This window comes from Rhincodon typus, chromosome 13, assembly GCF_021869965.1.
Source record: "Rhincodon typus isolate 14 chromosome 13, sRhiTyp1.1, whole genome shotgun sequence".
In the NCBI taxonomy this organism is placed as follows: domain Eukaryota; kingdom Metazoa; phylum Chordata; class Chondrichthyes; order Orectolobiformes; family Rhincodontidae; genus Rhincodon; species Rhincodon typus.
The window spans coordinates 33,173,284-33,194,477 of NC_063344.1; the positions used below are offsets into that span (position 1 = coordinate 33,173,284).

General features: G+C 38.5%; 1 protein-coding gene across 5 annotated transcripts in view; it reads left to right on the plus strand.

Annotated features, from left to right (window-relative positions):
- atp13a3 (ATPase 13A3) overlaps window positions 1–21,194 on the plus strand; it is a 129,628-nt gene that overhangs the window by 98,659 nt on the left and 9,775 nt on the right. For 4 of the 5 annotated variants that reach the window (XR_007263487.1, XR_007263488.1, XM_048604250.1 and 1 more), the window contains exons 26-31: window positions 1,016–1,112; window positions 1,256–1,328; window positions 3,425–3,602; window positions 4,740–4,921; window positions 8,687–8,775; window positions 15,009–15,089. Coding sequence is in view for 3 of the 5 variants with exons in the window: in XM_048604250.1 (XP_048460207.1) it covers window positions 1,016–1,112; window positions 1,256–1,328; window positions 3,425–3,602; window positions 4,740–4,921; window positions 8,687–8,775; window positions 15,009–15,089 (700 nt within the window). In the remaining 2 variants the exon portion in view is untranslated. Of the gene's footprint in view, window positions 1–1,015; window positions 1,113–1,255; window positions 1,329–3,424; window positions 3,603–4,739; window positions 4,922–6,998; window positions 7,281–8,686; window positions 8,776–15,008; window positions 15,090–21,194 lie in introns of those variants that run through there. The other variant, XM_048604252.1, reaches the window with a different exon arrangement.

A 21,194-nucleotide genomic window follows, 5' to 3' on the forward strand; every position in this document is an offset into this window, starting at 1 on the left:
ATGCTGCTTGGCCTGCTGTGTTCATCCAGCCTTGCACCTTGTTGTCTTTGTAATTGCCTCCTTCCTTTTTAATCTGATTACCTTCATTTTTGGTTGGTCTGTGATATGGTTACATACTGAAAAGAATAAAAATATTTGTTGTGATTGACTGAGGGGATTAAAATGAGGGGAGTTGAATTACCTCTTCTTGCCCGTTTTAACAAATGTAAATAAGAGGAAGCAACAGGCTCCCGGTGAGCAGATTTTTAAATCATAACAGAAGAAACAGGTGTACTGGACTCATTCAGCCTGGAATCTGTTCATAGTAAAGTTTTCACATCTGTCAGCTACTGCCCTGCCTCCTTCCTCTCAATTAAGTGACCTTTAGGTCCACTTCATGACTCATTGATGAATACCATTGAGTTCTTCATTTCTTCCTGTTCTGTCCCTGCCCTCCCCTAACTTTGCTAAGTGAGATTGAGAAGACCGTAACACACCACGATGACATGGGAAACTGTATCTGTAGGTATATTGCGGTGCATCACCTGAACGGTTCAGACATCTGAATCTCATTATAAGCAATCCTATTATCTACATGTTTAATGCAAACAAATTTGCATCTGAGTCTTACTACATGGCAAGCAGGGTGATTTTCTTTGTTTCACGTCGCAATGTTAACTTCATCCCTCTGCTAACATAAACCTCAAAAGTGATGCCCTCTTCCATTCTAGTATACATTGGAAAGTATGATTTGCTAGTTTACACATTTAAATAATTAGTAAGTAAATACTAACAACATGGTATGGTAAGTATAAAATATTTTAACTTGTGTTATCAACCGTGATCGTATTGAATGGCAGAGCAGGCTTGAGCAGGCTTGAGAAGCCAAATGGCTCCGATTCCTCATTGTTATTATTCATGATGAATGACTGTATTAAATTTCTGCAGCTTGTATTTGAAGCTGCAAAAATGAATTAAGGTGATTTAGTTTTTGAGCAATTTAGATGAAGATAAAGTTTTATCTTATGTCAAACAGGGAAGGACGAGCTGCTTTGATGACATCATTCTGTGTTTTCAAATTCATGGCCTTGTACAGTCTAATCCAGTATCTAACTGTTACCTTACTATATTCTGTAAGTATTTGTTTTAGTTTAAGTTAACTTTGAGCATTAAATTGTTAGTGTAAACTTGTTAATTTCAAAGTAGTTAGAAGTAGTTTTCTTTGGTATTAGTTTTCAATTTAATTTATATAATTGTCCTTTCTAACCCCTCATAGATACTCAGTAATCTTGGAGATTTGCAGTTTCTTTTCATCGACTTGGCTATCATTCTATCCATTGTCTTTACAAGTGAGTGTTGAAACTGTTGAACCATCATGTTTATCAAAATATGCCTTATATTGGTGTTTCGTCTAGTAGATTGTGTTGTGTGGTGAAGTAGATCAGAACTTAGAACATGTTTGAATTAGTACTCATAACTTGAATGCACATTTTGATGGATGTGCCTTATTTACCAAATTTTTTTTATATTGAATGTGATGTAAACTCCAATGTTTTGTTGTGATTTTAATTATATAGATGAGAAAATGCCAATCATTTGTCCTGGACCAAACTCATATATATATTCTTTGGTGCTGTGATTGTTTCAGTAGACGCATTTCAAATGAAATTAGATTTCTGTTATTTAAAATGGATCAATGGTCTGTAATTTGACCTGAGTCATAAAATACTGGATCAAGTCCCACTCTAGACATTTGGGCACAAAAGAAACTTGATTGAGACATCAGTTTTGTACTACAGGGTACTTATGTGTCATTTGAGATGTTGAATCAAGATCCCCACTTGCCCTGTGAGTTGAGGTAATAGAGACCATGGCATCATTTGGAAATGAGTAGGCAAAGTATTCTAACAGATGTATGAAAGATAGAACATGGTATGGAAAATAATAAATGTGGAAGCTTAATTTAAATTGCAGTACTCGGACAAGATATCAAAGATTCAAATTAGCAAAAATCAAAAGAGAATTCTTATTTCAGAGTGAACAGTACATTGAATGGAGTTTCATGTAGTAGTAAAAGCAGATACTGGAGAATTGTTAAAGAACTAACTCGTATAGCACTGAAAGCCACTGTGAATATCTTACTCCAGCTTCAAGCTAGACCATCTACCAGCCTCTCTGAATTCCTCACAAACTTAGCCTTCAATCCAAATGCAAGATCCTTCCCACTTTCTGCCTGGTGAATGATAAAAGCCAGCATTTTCTATACTGTGGGTGCAAGACTAGCCAACTCTATCTCAAACGCTATACTTTTCAGTTAGCTGCAGATCTTGCAGGACAAAACTACAATTGTGTCTCTCTGTAATAATTTCTATTTTAGGCTCCTTTATAGGAGAGCTTGTAATCTGGCTCAGCCCTCTTCTTGGCAATGGAAAATAGATTAGCACTCTTACTTAGATACAAAGTTAATCAGTTATCTTTGATCCCAACTTCATTTCACCTTAGAAGTGAAGGGATAGTTTACAGCGTAACTTCTACAACTTTATACCTACAACAGCTTGTCGACTTAGAAACTGCTGCAGTGTCTTTGGCACTGTCCTCTCCTGAAAATAATCCGAGTCTTACTTAGATTTTTAACATTTAAATAACCCAGATTTACTGTAAGACAAACTCGGCATTTTAAATGACCCTCTTCAATTGCCTTCAATTTAAAGTTTCAATCCCAATTTAAGATAATTTTATAAACCTCATAAATTGTAATAATGTGGAATTGGTAATCTTTAGGGGTATTCTAGATGGCAGAACTAAGGTAAGTTGAATTACTATTCTCATTTGTAATTATTATATGATTTTTCATAAATTGTCTCATTTGGTGTCCAATGTATAGCTTATCAAAGTATTTGTTCAGTAGGTGTCAATGATACCCATTTTTCATTGTAGAGAAAAAATAGTATACGAAAGGAACTCTAGTGGTGAGGTTGTTGACTTGCTCGCTGAGCTGGCTTGTTTTCATTCAGACATTTCGTCACCATGCTAGGTAACATCATCAGTGGAGCCTCCAATGAAACAATGTTATTCTACTCCGCTTGGGATTTATACTGTCTGGTTCGTTATGGTGAGTACTGTCATTTCCAGTTTTGATCTGTATGGGTTTGTATATGGTACAATATACAAACAGAGTATCAATTCCAAGCGGAGTAGAACAACATTGCTTTGTCGGAGGCCTCACTGATGATGCTACCTAGCGTGGTGATGAAATGTCTGAACAAAAACAAGCCAGCTCGGCGAGCAAGTTAACAACCTCACCCACAACCGGAGCTACAAATCTTTGCTAAAACTTTAAAGGAACTCTAATGGATTAAGTTGCAAAAAACTATTGTTTCTCAGATAATTGTGGGTTGTTTCCTTGACAACTGTAGCGGAAATGTATTATTCTTGTTTTATTTAGTGAGTTTGAATGCTGCGTGGAAAGATCTTGATCCACAGAAACTGCCATCTGGCCTAATCTCTGCTTCATTGATATTTTCGGTACTGTCTCAAATTCTTATCAGCGCTGTATTCCAGACAACAGGATTTCTTTTGGTAAAGCAGCAAACCTGGTATGAAGTATGGACTCCAAATTCTGAGTAAGTTTCAAAACACTTATATTTCTTTAAGTGATGTATTTATGTAAAAAGGATCCAAGACTGCATTGCTGTTCCAAAGGCACCAGTTGTTTTCTGGTACTTTACCCAAATGAGTATTTGATGGGAGAGCTTTCAGTGAGATTATCAGCAGACCACTTTGCTGCAGGGTTATTACAGGCAACTTCTACTGTATTCTTGTTGATTTTCATGCACACATCTACTTGGAATTTTTTATTGTGATCAAGAGTGCAACCCATCAGAGAATTTTCTACTCTAGTCTAGGAACATGGAGAGCATCACTGCTACTTCTGCCTTGATTTACCTAAGACTAATTGGGAATTAACCTCATCCTTGCTGGTCTGTACAGGTCAGATATTTATTAGATTCACGAACTGAGAAATCAGAAGGCATCTATCCAAGCTTAGTGGATTTGCAATTGCAAGTTATAGGAGAATAGTATATGAGCCAGCAGGTGTTCAAAGTTTTATTTAGAATTAAGAGTATAAAAGTAGCATATTATTCTCATTGTTTTTAAAGTTATCCTCTTTTAATTCTTCCCTCATGAAAGTGAAATGTTCTAATCAAGTATGACTTTGCGTATAACAATAGCCATTTCATACTTAATATTAGTTGATGCCCTTCATGCATGAGCTTGGATTGTGAAACATGGTATTCACATTGTCGTCAAAGCAAAGAAAGGATCCTGTCCTTGAATGTTGCTTGTACATATACAAATTTTTAGCAAGGATCATTAGATGGCGATTTGGAGTGGAAACTACAGCTCTTTTTCTTTTGGAGAAATTTGATGACATTTTTTGTAATTGTGTACTTTGGCTGCTAAAGTTGCCTACATGTCTACATTTGAACAACTTAAACACTTTAAAGATAGTTAATTGGTCCTGAAATATTTTGAATATTCTAAGTTGTAAATAATAATATTAAAAAATTCAGTTTGAAATCTTGATTAAACTATTTCTTTGATCTTTCTGTTATTCTAAAAAAAGTCATCTTGGTGAAATGATCAAAGCCAGAGTTAGGGTATTGATAAATTATTGGGATTACATTATGCACAATCACCGATTTCCTTTTCGAGCTGCTTTGTATAGAGGTTAATAATTTGTTACTGTTTTATTTCAGTGCCTGCAGTTCATCAAAACTGAACTTAACACTGGAGAACAATGATACATATTCTCACGATGAAAAGAATATTAAGAACTATGAAAATATTACGGTGTTTTTTATTTCATGCTTTCAGTACCTCATTGTGGCCATTGTATTTTCTAAAGGAAAACCATTTCGACAACCTAGTTACAAGAACTGTAAGTTATTTGTATTTTTCTTACATGATTTGTGTTTCCCCCAGGGAAGTTCACAGCAGAATTCCTGTGCTTCCTGCTAGTCAAAAGAGTATTTATGTTAAATCTGAGACCAGAGAATTGCACATTTTTTTGTCTAACTTTGATGTAAATTTGCTATTATTTGTTAAGATCACCATGTGTTAGATTTTTCTAGGTAGAGTTGCTTTCCTTGTGGTTTAAATCTCTAAAAGTCCAGATATTTTGTGATTTTATTTTTCTATAATATCTAACTTTGTTCATTACAATAACAACAAGATCTATCTTGATATTATTTCCTCTGTGTGCTACGCGAAATTGAGCTCCATCGATACTAGTCAGAAGCAAGTAAAACATCATGGGTGAAATCAATTTGCTGTCATTAAACCAACATCACTAAAACAACTTTTTCTCTATGGCCTTAGTGAAGTATTCCAAGGTGCTTCATAGGAGCACTATAAGGTAAAGATGACACAGCTCTATGTGGAGGAAATTAGTTTTGATGATTAAAAGCTTAGCCAAAGAGAGATTTTAAAGAGTGTTTCAAAGGGAGAAGGTGAGTCGGATGCATGTAGTGTGAGTGCTCCAGAACTTGGGACTTAGGCAATTAAAGCATGGCCAGTAATTTGGAACAATTAAAATAAAAGATGAGCAAGAGGCCAGAATTAAAAACGTATAGATATCTCGGAGGGTTCTGGGGCTGGAAGAAATGGGGCAGAGAGGCGGTGTGTTGGTTGGTGAGGTCTTAGAGGGGTTTGAAAATAAGGACAAGGATTTTACAATCAAGTTGATTCAAAATCATTTTGACGTGGAACCAGTATAGGTCACAAACACAGTGGGAAAACAGAACTTACTGCAAATTTAGAAAAAAAGCAGCAGGGTTTTGTATGTCAACTCATAGAATCATATAATCCCTACAGTGTGGAAGCAGGCTATTCGGCCCATCAAGTTCAAACCAACCCACTGGAGATCATCCCTCCCAGACCTGCCCACTATCCTATCCTTGGGACCCTATGTTTCCCATGGCTAATCCACCCAGCCTGCCCTTCCCTGGATATTATAGGCAATTTACCTTGGCCAATCCACCTAACCTGCACATCTTTGGATTGTGGGAGGAAACTGGAGCACCCAGAGGAAACCCATGTGGACATGTAGAGAATCTGCAAACTCCACACAGTTGCCCAAGTGAGGAATTGAACCCGGGTCTTTGGCGCTGTGAGGCAAGAGTGCTAATGATTGAGTATCCATGCCGACCGTGGGGTAAGTATAATGTGGGAGACCAGCCAACAGTTTGTTAGAATAGTTGGGTCTGTAGGTAATGAAGGCATGAATCAGAGTCTCAGCAGATGAACTGCAATAGTGGCATTGGGTGATCTTACAAAGCTGGAAAGAGGCGGTCTCACTGCTGGCACAGATACAAGGTCAAAAGTTCATCTCTGGATTAAATGTGACATCAGAGTTCCCACAGCCTAATTTATTCTAAGAATGATGGCAGTGAGAGATGGATTCGGTAGGGAACACAGTTTGGAATGGGAAATTGAAGACCATGACATCAGTCTTCCCAGTATTTAATTTGCGGAAATTCTGATCATCAGTACCAGATGTTGGCTAAACAGTTTCACAAAATTGAAAATGTGGTGATGAGGTACAGCTACATGTGAGAACTAAAGCTGTCCTTTGTGATGATGTCGCCAAGGATCAACTTGTAGATAAGACTTAGAACATGACCAATGACTTAATGCATACAGTGCCTAACACTAGATTCCAAAAAGCCAATTGAACGTCAGAAGGACGTAACAGTTGCCAATCTTTACATGTTTTCTAAATCATTTACTTACTTGATTGTGAACACACACTTTCAAAGTCAATAACTGCTGTTGCAATTTATGTTACTTAATAGACACAAGTAAGTCCCTGGTGAATGCCCACCACATGCCTGCAGTTGATATTGGGTTGTATTGACTTCATGTCAACAGTACGTGAAATGTGATCAGGTGCAATGATAGATTCAGACGTTCCTAACTTGATGGGACTCTTTTTTCTTTTCCCAATATCCTACAAGGCCATCACTCATCCTGCAGGAAGTGGTGCAGGCCAAAACTACCAACTCCTCAAGGAGATCAGCCCTTGGAGGTTGAATGGTCACAGGATTTATGCAGAACATAAAGTCCGAGATTCCAGAGAGAGACTTTGGTCGAGGGTGCAGTACTCTCCAATCTCTGTTCAGCTGGAACAGATAATGCACCTGGGGTATCGTTGTTGAACAGGATGTTTTTGAACAGCAGCAAAGAAAATCTAATGTATTGGTACATGTTCCAACCACACTGAATCATTGCAGACAGGTTGGAAGAGTCTGTCTTGAGCATGACTGGGCTCATGCAGCAAATTGTAGGAAGGCTGAACGGGATGGTGATGAAAAGGAACATGCAATTGAGAAGTTGGTACAAAACAGTTCCTTTCTCATCAGTTGTCACAACGTTAGTCAGTACAACACACGCAGCCATGTGCTGCAGTGTTTGAGTCTGCCCCTACACAGGTGCAGGTCAAGCAGTTGTTGGCAAAGCTGTAAGGGGCTCAAAACCCAAAGGATATTAGTCAACACCAACTCAGTAGTCAGAGCAGGTATTTGAGCAGCCTGCCACTATTGGAACTAATGGCACAGTTTATTCCTTACAGAAGTACTAGAAGAAGGAAGTTTCAAGAGATCTAGTTTCTTGAGTGTATGTGTATGAATGTTTCCCATTGCTAAGTTGGTATGTTGCTACTTATGTATGAACCACACAAGTATATTTGCTATCTTGCTCGTTCATAGTTTCTGGCTGACAACTGGCCTTTTCAGCTGTATAATGATCAATTCCATGACATTATTTGAGTTTGAGCCATGGTGATGCTGTGAAAGTGATGTGTTGTCAGTAGCAGCATTAGTATATTTGATCACAATGCAAAAAAGTTATCGGCCACCCACCTTTTGCATTTGTTTGCTGTCGACTGCGATATCCTACCATGCTCCTACTTTTCATACTTGTCTTTAAATTCATCCGTTCCCTTGCCTTCTCTCTTTCTATAACTATTTCCAGCTCACAACCCTCCAAAGACTTCACCTCTTCCAATTGTGAATTCTTGCTCAATCATTTATTTTACCCCAGTATTGAATACCATGCCTTCAATCATTTAGACCTCCTGAACTCTGTAGTTCCCTCCCTAAAACTCTTCATTCTCTTTCTTTCTCCTTTAAGACCAAGTTTTGTTATTTGTTCTAGTGTTTCCATTGGCACAATGCTAAGTTTTGCCAGTGTATGCTTCTGTGAAGAGTCTAGTGATCTTTACTATATTAGGTGATGGAGGGAGGTGATGGCCTAGAGGTATTATTGCTGGAATGTTAATCCAGAGACCCTGGTAATGTTCTGGGAACCCGGGTTCGAATCGCACCACAGCAGATAGTGGAATTTGAATTCAGTAAAAATCTGGAATTAAAAGTCTAATGATGACAGTGATTGTCGATTGTTGCAAATACCCATTTGGTTCACTAATGTCCTTTAAGGAAGAAAACTGCTATCCTTACCTCGTCTACCATACATGTGACTGCAGGCCGACAGCAATGTGGTTGACTCTTAACTGCCCTCTGGGCAATTAAGGATGGACAATAAATGCTGCCTAGTAAGCGACTCCCTCATCCTATGAATGAATAAATTTTTAAAAAGTGGTATAAATGCAAATTGTTGTCTGATGTACTTTTTGTTTTTCTAACAGATCCTTTCGTAGTCGCTTTGATACTTCTTTACACTTTTATATTTTTCATAATGATGTTTCGAATTGAGGTGATTGACCAAGCTCTACAGGTAAGAGTTTTAAAATTGAATTTAAATTCTGAATTTTAAAGAATACAATTATTTAAAGTAACTTGACATTATCGTTTTAAGATAGATGTGTCTTGTGCATTGTTTTTGGCAAAGTTTTTATTAAAAATCCAGCGATGTAAAGTACCTGACATCAGTGGTGTCGATAATAAGGATTTTTCTGGTCCTTCCAATGGAAAGGGCCATTAAATTTGCACTGTTGGACCTGGCAACTAACAACCTGATGAGAAATTTCTCAATCCGTGTGTTTCCAGCCCAACAAGGAAGTAAGCATTTTTTATTATTGTATGAGATTTAGAATGATTATGGAACTGAAAAGGAACAATCAAATGTAAAGCTACTTAAGTGAACAGAAGGATTAAAATGAAAATTGGTCAGCAAAACAGCATTAGTAATGATTCTGACAGTGTGGACACAATCCATGAGAGGAAAAGGAAGGGCATTCAACGATAGAGTACTCTTGGTTGGTCAAAGAAATAGATTGAAGTGCAACAGAAAAAAGTGGTTATAATGAAAGTAATGTTCACAATGATGCAGGGAACCAAGGTGAACACAAAAGTACAAAGCAGATAGAGTCATAGAGTAATACAGCATGGAAATAGGCCCTTTGGCCCAAGCTGGTCAATGATAACCATGGTGCCCACTCAGCTCGTTCCAATTTTCTGCATTTGGTCCATATCCCTCTAAACCCTTCCCATCCATGTACCTATCCAAATGTTTTTTAAATGTTGCTATTGTACCTGCTTCAACCACTTTCTTTGGCAGCCCATACCATGTATGCACCACTTGCTGTGTGAAGAAATTGCCTTTCAGGTCCTTCTTAAATCTATCCCCTCTCATCTTAAACCTATGTCCTCTAGTTTTCAATTCCCCATCCCTGGGATAAAGACTATATGCATTCATCCTATCTATGTCCCTCATGATTTTATATACTTCAATAAAGTCGCCCCTCATTCTCCTACGTTCCAAGGAATAAAGTCCTATCCTGGCCAACCTCTCCCTATAACTCAGGCTTACTAATCCTGGAAACATCCTCTTAAATCTTCTTGGCACACTTTCCAGTTTAACTATGTCTTTCCTATAACAGCGTGACCAAAATTGTGCACAATACTCCAAGTGCGGTCTCACCATCGACTTATGCAACCGTAACATAATGTCCCAATTCCTATACTCCATCCATTGAACGATGAAGGCCAGCATGCTAAATGCCTTCTTCACCACCCTGTCCACCTATGATGCCACTTTCAACGAACTATGTAGTTGTACTCCTAGGTCCCTCTGTTCAACAACACTCCTCAGGACCTTACCATCTACTGTATATGTCCTACCTTGGTTTGACTTTCCAAAGTGCAACACCTCACACTTGTCTGTATTGAATTGCATTTGCCAATCCTCAGCCCACTTCCCCATCTGATCAAGATCCCTCTGTAATTTTTGATAACCTTCTTTGCTATCAACGATACCTCCTAATTTTGTACCATCCGCAAACTTACTAATCATGCCTTGTATATTCACATCCAGATCATTTATGTATATAACAAATAACAAAGTTCCCAGCACTGCCCCCTTTGGAACACCACTAGTCATGGGCCTCCACTCTGAGAAACAACCTTTAACCATCACCCTCTGCTACCTGCCATCGAGCCAATCTTGAATCCAATTAGCTAGCTCTCCCTGGATCCCATGCGACCTAACTTTTATGACTAGTTTGCCGTGTGGGACCTTGTTAAAGGCCTTACTAAAGTTCCATACAGGCAACATTTACTGTCCTACCCTCAGCCATCCTCTTTGTTACCTCTTTGAAAAACTCTAAAAGATTTGTCAGACATGACATCCCAAGCACAAATCCATGCTGACTATCTCTAATCAAAGCTTGACTATCGAAACGTTGGTTGATCCTGTCTTTCAGTATCCTCTCCAATAACTTGTACCACTGATTTCAGGCTCACTAGCCTGTAGTTCCCTGGCTTGTCTTTGCTACCTTTCTTAAACAATGAACAGCAATAGCCACCCTCCAGCTTTCTGGAACCTCACCAGTGGCTAAAGATGAAGCAAAAGTGTCTGCAAGGGCCTCCCACAACATTAGAGGATGGACTTGATCAGGCATAGGGGATTTATCCACTTTAATGCACTTTAAGGCTACAAACACCTCATCTCTGGAAATGTGTATGCGGTCCAAAACAACCCCACTTGTTTCCCTTATTTCCTTAGATCTAAAGATTGGTGTGAAGAGGGCGTAAAGAGTATGTGAAAATAAAACCTAAAATTATGTTATGCATACAAGTTCATTAAAAGATAGCTTGAAAGGGTTCAGAAAAGATTCACAAGGATGTTGCTGGGATTGGAAGGTTTGAGCTATAGGGAGAGGCTGACTAAGCTGGGTCTTTTTGCCCATGGAGCGTTGGAGACTGAGATTTGACCATAGTGGTTTATAAAATCACGAGGGGCATGGATAGGGTGAAAAGCCAAGGTCTTTTTTCCCAGGTAGGGGAGTCCAAACTAGATGGCGTAAATTTAAGGTGAGAGGGAAAAGATTTAAAAGCAGCAACTTTTTCACGCAGAGGGTGGTGTGTGTATGGAACGAGCTGCCAAAAGAAGTGGTAGAGGCGGGTACAATTACAGCATTTAAAAGGCATCTGGATGGGTACATGAATAGGAGGGGTTTAAAGGGATACAGGCCAAATGCTGTCAAATGGGAGTACAGGTATTTCTGCTATAATACCTATTTCATTAATGTGACTTGGCTGTAACGCGAATGATGAATACTGGAAGCAAACTTTCTGCTGTACAGGTATAGCGATTTTCTATAGCGATTTCTCTATAACGTGAGTTTCTACAGCACGAGGTCACACAAGAACGCAACTATTGTGTTATTTGAGAATTACCTGTGGATCAGTTTAGGATATCTGGTTGTCATGGACAAGTTGGACTCAAGGGTCTGTTTCCATGCTGTATACCTCTATGACTATTGGGCTGATTGTGGCAAAAAAGAAAATCTTATTAAGACACACAATTGGTTACTAAGCAAATAGTTTTCATCAGACTTCACTAGAGAAGGCATTGCTGCCAATATAGATGTAAAGAAGGTAGAATTAAAATTTAATAAGGCAAAAATAGCAGAGGCAGTAATTAAAATAAAAAGCCAGGTAATTCAGATGGGTTCATTCCAAGTTACTGAGGGAAGTATAGGTACAAATTGTAGAGGTTCTGACCGTAATCTTCCATTCCTTCCTCAGTATTTGTGGGTGATGCCAGAGAACTGAAGGATTGCCAATGTTTCTTCCCTGTTTGAAAAGGAAAGGGATAAATTGGGCAACTACAGACTGCCAGACAAACTTTAGTGGAAGATGAACTTAAAGACAACAATTTAGGACAAATTTAGGTTTACGAAATGGGTTAATATGCATTAATTATTAATAGATTTACAATGTTAGTACGTTAAATCAGCACAGATTTGCTTGAAGGACTTGATCTGAGTTATTTGAATTAATAGAAGAGGTTAATAAAAGTAATTAGTTGCTATGTATCTGGACTTTCCAAAGGCATTTGATGATTTACCTCAATAAACTGGTTAGAAAAATTAAGGCCCAGACAAGCAAAGAGATTACAGTAGCTTAAGTGCAATATTGAATGGAATTCAGGGCATAGTGGTAAACAGTTGTTGTTCATTAAGGAAGGAAATCGCACAATGATATTTATGAAGGATTAGAATTGCAGTAGTTCTTTTAGGATATATATATATTAATGAACTGGTCATGAGTAGAATTACAAGGTTTGCACATATCACAAAATTCAGAAATGTTGTAACTGTTGGAGAGATAGCAGCATCTTTCGGGCGGACATAGTTGGTGAAGTGAACAATGCACGGTGGACAGTATTTAACAGTATGAAGTGATAACTTCAGAGGAGTAGGTAGAGGAAAGAGGAGATGCAATGTAAATTAAGCAGTACAGTTTTAAAGCAATACAGGTATTGAGGGTATATTCTCAAGTATTTGAGGGTGGTTGGTGAACTTGAGAACTGCTGAAAAGCACATTGGAATTCTTGGCTTTTTTAGTTGATGCATAAAAGACAATGCAGGGAAGCCATGTCAGTGCTTTATAAAACATAGAATCATAGAATTTTAAGTGCAGAAGGAAGCTGTTTGATCCATTGTTTCCATACCGGTTCCCAAAAGAGTTACCCAGCTAGTCCAATTCTCCAGCCTTATGTCCTTAGCCCCCTAGTTCTTCATTATCAAAGATATATCTCGGTCTCTTTTGAAGCCTCCTGTGAGATCTGCTTCCATCACTCCAAATCCTAATAACTCCCTGAGTAAAGATATTTCTCCTCATCTCACTCCTAGCTGTCTTGCTGACAATCCCAAAATTGTGACCCCCTAATAACTGACATACCAACTAGTGGAAACAGTATATCCTCCTTTATCTTTACCTGGCCATCTTCAGAGAATTATGCGCTTGAACCCCAAGGTCCCTTTGCTCCTGTACCTCCTTCAAATTTGTACTTTTAAGTCTCTCTCCATGTTGTCTTCTACCAAAACACATTACCTCATGTTTCTCTGCATTGAAATTCATCTACCAGGTTTCTTCCCATTTAGCCAACTTGTCAGTATCCCTCTGAAGTTGCTCAGCATCCTCCTTTATAATTTGCTATTCTTCCTAGTTTAGTATTATCTGCAAATTTAGAGATTTTGCCTTCAACACCCATCTCCAAATTTTTTACATGAATTAGAAAAAACAAGCATCCCAACACCACTCCCTGAGGAAAACCACTTTCAATACACATCCAGTCTTAGACATGCCCGTCTATACCTGTCCACTAAATAAAAAAAAGAACTGCGGATGCTTAAGTCAGGAATAAAAACAGAAGTTCTGGAAAAGCTCAGCAGCAAAAAAATCAGAGTTAATGTTTCGGGTCCAGTGACCCTTCCTCGTTCCGAGCTGCCAGACCTGCTGAGTTTTTCCAGCAACTTCTGTTTTTGTACCTATCCACTGTTTGTGATCTTTTAGCCAACTTCTAATCCATGCTGCAAAGGACACATCAATCCCAAACATTTCTAATTTGCTAACCAAATTTCTATGTGGCACCATAGCAAATGCTTTTTGAAAGCCTAAATACACAACATTCACAGCTCTATCCTCATCCACTGCCTGTATCACCTCATCAAAGAATTCAATTAAATTCATCAGACGTACCTGCTCTTGACAAAGCCATGTTGACTGTCTAGTATTAGCTTATTTTTCTCTAAGTGTATATTTGTTTTATCCCTCCTTCAGTTTTCCCACTATTGATGTCAAACTGACAGGCATGTAGTTTTTTGGGTTAACTTTTGCCCTTTTCTTTAAAAACGGTGTCACTTTGTAATCCTCAAGTGCCCAAGGACTAATCCTGTGTTCAGAAAGGCCTGGAAAATTTCCGTCAAAGGTTCCGCAATTTATTCCCTTACCTCTCTCAGCAATCTAGGATACATCCCATCCAGGCTTGGTGCCTTCTCTACCTGGAGTGCTCCCAGCCTTTTTAGCATTTCTTTATCTATCACTATACTGCTTAATTGCTCAACACCAATATTTTCAACTGGGCCATTGTCACCATTTTTTAATTTAGTAAAGACAGATGCAAAGTATTCATTTAGTATCTCTGTCATACCCTTTGCTTCAGTGAGTAGCTTACCCTTGATTACAAGGCATCAGAAAAGATCAAAGAAAAGATCTATGAGAATGGCACAAGGGATGACTAACTTCAGTTGTACAGAGATAGGGAGAAGTTGGAATTGTTCTCTTTCCATAGAAGATTGAGAAGAAATTTGGCAGTTACTCTAAATCTTGGATAATTTTAGTTAATAAAGCAAAACTGTTTCAAGTACCTACATAGTTAACCAATTGTATAAATATCCCATTGTGTCAAATCTGCATTATAAATAGAGCATGTCAGCATCAAGAGGAATAGAATTAATTTGAAAAATTTCATATTATAGTGACCTATGAATGCTGATGCTAACATCTGCAATTTATATTGAACAAAAGGAACATGTATTGTATACCCACACCATAATCTTTCATCTTTAGTTAACTATGCAATGTCTAATTATAATGAATTTAGAAGTAACATTTCAAAATCATTAAAACTAGAATGTATTGGTTAAATTGAAATAGGTTGAGAGTGAATTGAAATGGTTAATGGCAAAATTGAATGTAATCATTTGTATTGCATTACAGCTGGTTTGTGTTCCTAAAAAATGGAGGATTACAATGATCCTTTTAATACTAGGAAATGCAGTTGTCTCTTTCGTAACTGAAGTAAGTAAACAATGTGATTTAAAGTTTCTTACTTAAGTAATATTCAATTGTAAGTGCAGTATTTTTCTGTTTAATTCCTCTGTTACCATAAAGCAGAAAATCTGTTTAAAATAGGGACATCACTGGCTATTTCATATAGCCTCCAGTGCATCAACTGTTTTTAGATCCATTGCCTTAGTTCTGTACTACAGAGCTTCTTTACGAAAATTTTGAAAGTGACCTCACTGCTATTCGGTTTTTCATGTTTAGGGATAAATCTGCATTGATGTCAGTTTGGTGACTATAACGCCAGTTTTTGACCACGTATTGAATAGATGTGACTAGAAATTTTTTTAAAAATGAATGCTTTGAATGCTTATTTACAAGACAAATTCCTCTTCCCCCAAATTCTCAGCATAGAACTAGAAGAAAATCTCTGATCGTTAAGTTTCAAACCCTTGAGTCAAAAGTACACAAAAATTGGCATCCGTTTATTTTACTTTGGGCACCTTTCCAAGCAACAAGTTCCAAGGCCTGTCTAGGGTGACGTAAGGCCCTCTATGTCCAGCATGACACAGAAGTACAATAGTGTTGAAGTAAAACTCAAATTATTGGAGGGTGCAGTGTGCCTCCGTCAACGTGTGTGTGTGTTTGTGTGTGTGTTTGTGCGTGCGTGCGTGTGCGGGTGTGTGTGTGTGTGTGTGTGTGAGAGAGAGAGTGAGTGTAAGAGAGATTCAACCAAAACCCATGACCCAGATGTAAAATGACAACACCCCCACTTTAACTTTTCAAACCGAGACACAAATATCTTCTTTTCTGTGCAGCTATCAAAGGCTAAGAAAGGGTATTACTTATTTTGCAAGGTGATGAGTGCAGCAATTTCATGCTTTTAAAGAAATCCTTTCTCAATTAATAGATTAATTGTACTTGCTTGATGTAGTTCTTGACCTTGATGATCTGGAAGATGCATTTTCAGCAATACTCTGTCCACTGCAGAATTCTTTAAACAAACAACCAAACAATAACCAAATAATTGCTCGATTTGAAAGAACTTGTCGTGTTACTTTTAATAAAAAAAGACAGCAGTAATTGTAGAATATAAATAAATTGGGGGTGGCACGGTAGCTCGGAGGTTTAGCTCTGCTGCCTCACAGCGCCATAGATCCAGGTTCGATTCTTCCCTTGGGTGACTTCTTGTGTGGAGTTTGTACATTCTCCCTGTGCCTGCATGGATTTCCTCTGGGTGGTCTGTTTCCTCCCATTGTCAAAAGCCGTGCAGGTTAGGTGGATTGGCCATGGAAAGTTCAGGATTACAGGGATAGGGTGGGTCTGGGTGGGAGCTCTTTGGAGGGTTGGTCTGGACTCAATGGACCGAATGGTCTGCTTCCACACAGTAGGAATTCTACGATTCCAAATTTAATAATGTGACAGCTGATCAATTTATCCTCAATAGGAAGCAGGAGTAACCTGACTTGATTCAATTTGTCAATATCTATCTATTCACCATTTTCTCAGGAACACGAACAAATGTATTAAATATGTGATGCCATCCAGTATTTTCCTGTTTAGAATTGTTGGAATAAGTGATTGAATAATGCAAACTATAGTCCAGATTTTGCAGTCAATAGCAAAGTGACTTCAAAGTAAGCTGCTCATACAGATCCAGCGAATGCACTGCTAGGAATTTAATTTTTTCAGATCTTAATTTCGTTCCAGTGGGAGCTATAGGTAATCTCTGAACTGTCATGCCATGAAATATGCTGTACAGTAAACACATTGAATTTTTTTTTTCACAGACAGGAGGAAGCATAAAGTAACAAGGAGATTTTATCTGTTTTTTTCGAATTTTGCAGAAATTAAAATAACATTTGGGACATACATAAGGAATATGTTCGAAAGTGAAATATCATAAATAAACTTTATATAAACATTTTGTTATGAAAAACCATTTTTAAATTTTATCAATGAAGAAATTTCACATTCTGCAAAACTAACATTATAATTTTATGTCAAGAGAAGTCATTCAGAAGTGTTTGACATTAGAAACTCAGTTGCACCTTAATCAAAAAGGCGCTTAACATTTTGAAGGATTTTACAGTGAGAATAATGCACAAGAAGTGGAAGTTCACATCATTCCAATGAGAAATTCAGCAGTGCACCTTGAGAAGGATTGGGGCATCATTGACAGCACTTTTGGATTTACATGTTTTATTGCATTTGTCCAGTGTCAGGAGCTGCTGCAAGTTTCATAGAGAAATGACAATGCATATTGACATTTTTTGCTGTCATTACAACCACAAAATCAGGCCTTTTTTCAATGGTATCACCATGTAGAACAGTAAGTGTAGGTCTGTCTATCTTGCTCCTTTTATTCCAACTTCTTTAATCAGAATTAGAAATACTATTTTAACTCTTATAATCCTAGAAAAATTCTAAATTGGCTTAAACTAAGATTCTAACCCAATGAAATGAATACAAACCTCTTGGAAATTTTAAAAAATACTGCAACCAAAATTCCTGTTCATTGTAACATGGTTATATTAAATTAAGTGCTTTCTTCCATAAAATATGTTTTATTTTTAAGGCCTACAGATTTCTGAGGTATTAAGACCAGTTATTGGGTGAGAAGAAAGCGTATAAGCTAGGGTGCTCTGAATAGGATGAATGTCCTAAGAGCAAAGTTAACTAGTGCTATCAGCAGAGTTTAAATTACATGGAATGGGTACCTTAGAGTGGAAGAGTGATAAGGTCATAGAAACCAAGAAGGAGTAAGTAACGGTAGGAAAAACAGGAATTTGATGAAGGGGGGAGAAAAAAAGACTAGCCTGCTATCGAAATACATATGTCTTAATGCAAGAGATATTACAAATAAATTTGATAAGCTTACAGGAATGAATTGCTACAGAGGGTTTGATGCAACGATCCCTCAGAGTTCCATATACGGTATTTACTCCTATTGTCTGTATACACATATTTAAACTGATTTCCCGCTTCAAATCAAACGTTGGTTTTTCCTAACTGTTTCCTTAAATTTTGAAGCTTCAGCCTGCCTGCTGCAGGAACCATTGCCTACCTGGAATAGCCTTTTATCCAACAACATAATTCATAGCAACTCCTTTGAAAGTAGTATATAAATTTCATTTGCTTTATCTGTCAACTTGTTCTACATGTCTTTGTCATACTTTGGCCACTTCATTGGTTATTCTGCTTTCTCAAATGACATAAAATATCTCCATGTTCTTTTCCTCAAAATTTGGCTTGAAGGTAGGAGACAGATTGTGATGGTAGAGGGTTGATTTTCAGAAAGGAGGCCTGTGACCAGCAATGCATCGCAAGGATCGGTGCTGGGTCCAGTGTTTTTTGTCGTTTATATGAAAGTGATTTGGATGTGAGTATCGGAGGAATGGTTAATAAATTTCTAGCTGATACCAACGTTGGTGGTGTAGTGGACAGTGAAGAAGGTCATCTCAGAGTACAATAGGATCTTGATCAGATGGACTTATGAATGGCAGATGGAGTTTAATTTAGATAAATGTGAGGTGTTGCATTTTGGTAAGGCAAATTAGGGCAGGACTTATACACTTAATGGTAGGGTCCTAAGGAGTGTTGCCAAACAAAGACACCTTGGGGTGCAGGTTCGTCATTTCTTGAAGGTAGAGTTGCAGGTAGATAGAGTAAGTAATGAAGGCATTTGGTACACATGTTACGGCTATTCAGGACATTTGTTGGACCACTTTTGGAATACTGCTTTCAGTTCTGGTGTCCCTGCTACAGGAAGGATATTCTTAAACTTAAAAGGGTTTATAAAAGATTTACAAGGATGTTACCAGGTTGGAGGGTATGACCTATAGGGAGAGGCTGTATAGGCTGGGCTTATTTTCCCTGGAGCATTGGAGGCTGAGGGTTGACCTTATCATGAGGGACATGGATAGGGTGAATAGCCAAGGTCTTTTTCCCAGGGTAGGGAAGTTCAAAACTAGAGGGCAAAGCTTTAATGTGAGAGGGCAAAGATTGAAGATACCTAAGGGGCAACTTTTTCATGCAGAGGGTGTGTCTATATAGAATGAGCTGCCAGGGGAAGTGGTGGAGGCTGGTACAATTACAACATTTAAAAGGCATCTGGATCGTTACGTGAATAGGAAGGGCGTAGAGGGATATGGATCAAATGCTGGCAAATGGGATTAGAGTAATTTAGGATATGTGGTTAGCATGGACGAGTTGGACTCAAGGGTCTGTTTCCGTGTTGTACAACTCTCTGACCGTCAACTTTCAGTGGACCAGTACAAATTTAAACATTTCCCTATAGGACATTAGATTGTGACAAGGATTTTCCTCGTCAAAGCCTCCTTTGCCATCTGAAGTCTCTCTTTCCCTTCCTTATTTTAATTGTGTTTTCCTTATCTCTCTCCTCATTTGCCCTTTTTACTTTTCTCTGTGGCTGTACCCCTTAAATTCTCTTTCTTGCGCCCTTTCCTCTCTCGGAAATGCTCATTCATTTTCTTCCCCTTTTTCCTCAAACTCAAGACTTTAAAGTTCCAGTTTCTGTTTCATTTCAAGCAATTTTGACAGTCATTGAATTCTCAGAAAAGCAAGTGACTCACCACTCAGTGTCCCTAGTCCCTTCTGTTTTTTCCACCAATCCCAGATACTTTGCCAATATTTCAGTTACCTCTGCTTTCTTGGTTCTGGCAGGCAATTCCACCTCTAACCTATTTGCCAGTTCTATCTGGTTTATGTTAATTCCTGTAAATCCATCAGGGATAATTCTTCCAACTGAGGATGGTTTGTAGCTGCATCTAATTCTGTCTGATTTCAGTTCCAACATTGGATGAGGTTTCCGTGAAGGACCCTGCTTCTCATCTTCTCCCCTTCTCTGAAGCATGGTGACCCTCTGTTTAAACCACCACCAGTTGTCTCTCCCTAGTGAGAAAACAGCCTATGGTCTGGTCAGACTATGGTGACTTTACCTTGCAATTTTATTTTAATCCGGCATCTAACCTCTTATTCCTTACCAATTACTCTTACTTCTCATGTAATCTGATATCGTCCTCAATTAACGGTCCTGGACCCTGAGCCCTCAAACTTTTGTTACAAGTTAACTGGGAACTGTAAGCCCCACTATTCCACCAATCATCATAAATGTGTAAATACCCAATTAAACCATCAAGATGATCAGTTTGCCTGATTGACTGCCATTCATGACCAAGGTAGTTCAACCGAGTTTCATTATTAACAGAAAGATTACTCCATTTCTTTGTAAATGAACTTATTCTTTAACTAATGGCAAAAAAGTCACTAATATCCTTCAACCCTGAAGTCTTTCGGTTTAAAGCCCAAGTACATACACATTCATTGACGAATAAGAAAGACAAAAGACAGATGGTTTGACACAAATATTACGGGTGGGAAAATGAAGATGGAAAAAAATTTCCATAGATCAGAAGTCCATACCACCAGGTCTGCAGCAGGTCAAAGAAATGCTGTTGGCAGCTAGGGATTTTGCCCACGTGTGTAGGGAGGAACAAGAATGGCAAACAAGTATTTGGCAGGCTCTGGCCCTCATTGCTTAGAAGCTGCAGGTGTGCAGCTACACGATGAAGATGCACTTGCCCCAAGCATGCGACTGTCTGGCTGCCTCTATCGATAGGTTAGTGGATGCCGGAGAGAGCCAGGTCCAGCAAACTCAGGGTCTCCTGGAGAGGAACATTCAGCAACACTGCATCGCCCTATCCATTGTTCCTCAAGACCAAAGGCATAGTGATAAGTGGACAGGGAACCTGGTGAGCAGTCCAAGTGATCCTTACTCTTAAGGAGACAGGATGATGCCAAAAGGCACCCAGCCCCTCAGACGTCTGTGCTCAGGACACTCCAGAGGTGGCAAGGCCCTCCACCTTCGCCTTCAGCTGCAGAGGTTCCATTTACATCTGGCTACAAGACCCTCAGCATATCTGGGGTGTCCAGAACAAATGTTCGAGGCCAAATATTCAAGACCAAAAGAATCCACTTCTAAGCAGACTCCCTCCACCCAAGCTACTGTATATGGGACAACACTGAGATGTCAAGGTGTGGGGCTGGATGAACACAGCAGGCCAGGCAGCATCAGAGGAGCAGGAAAGCTAATGTTTC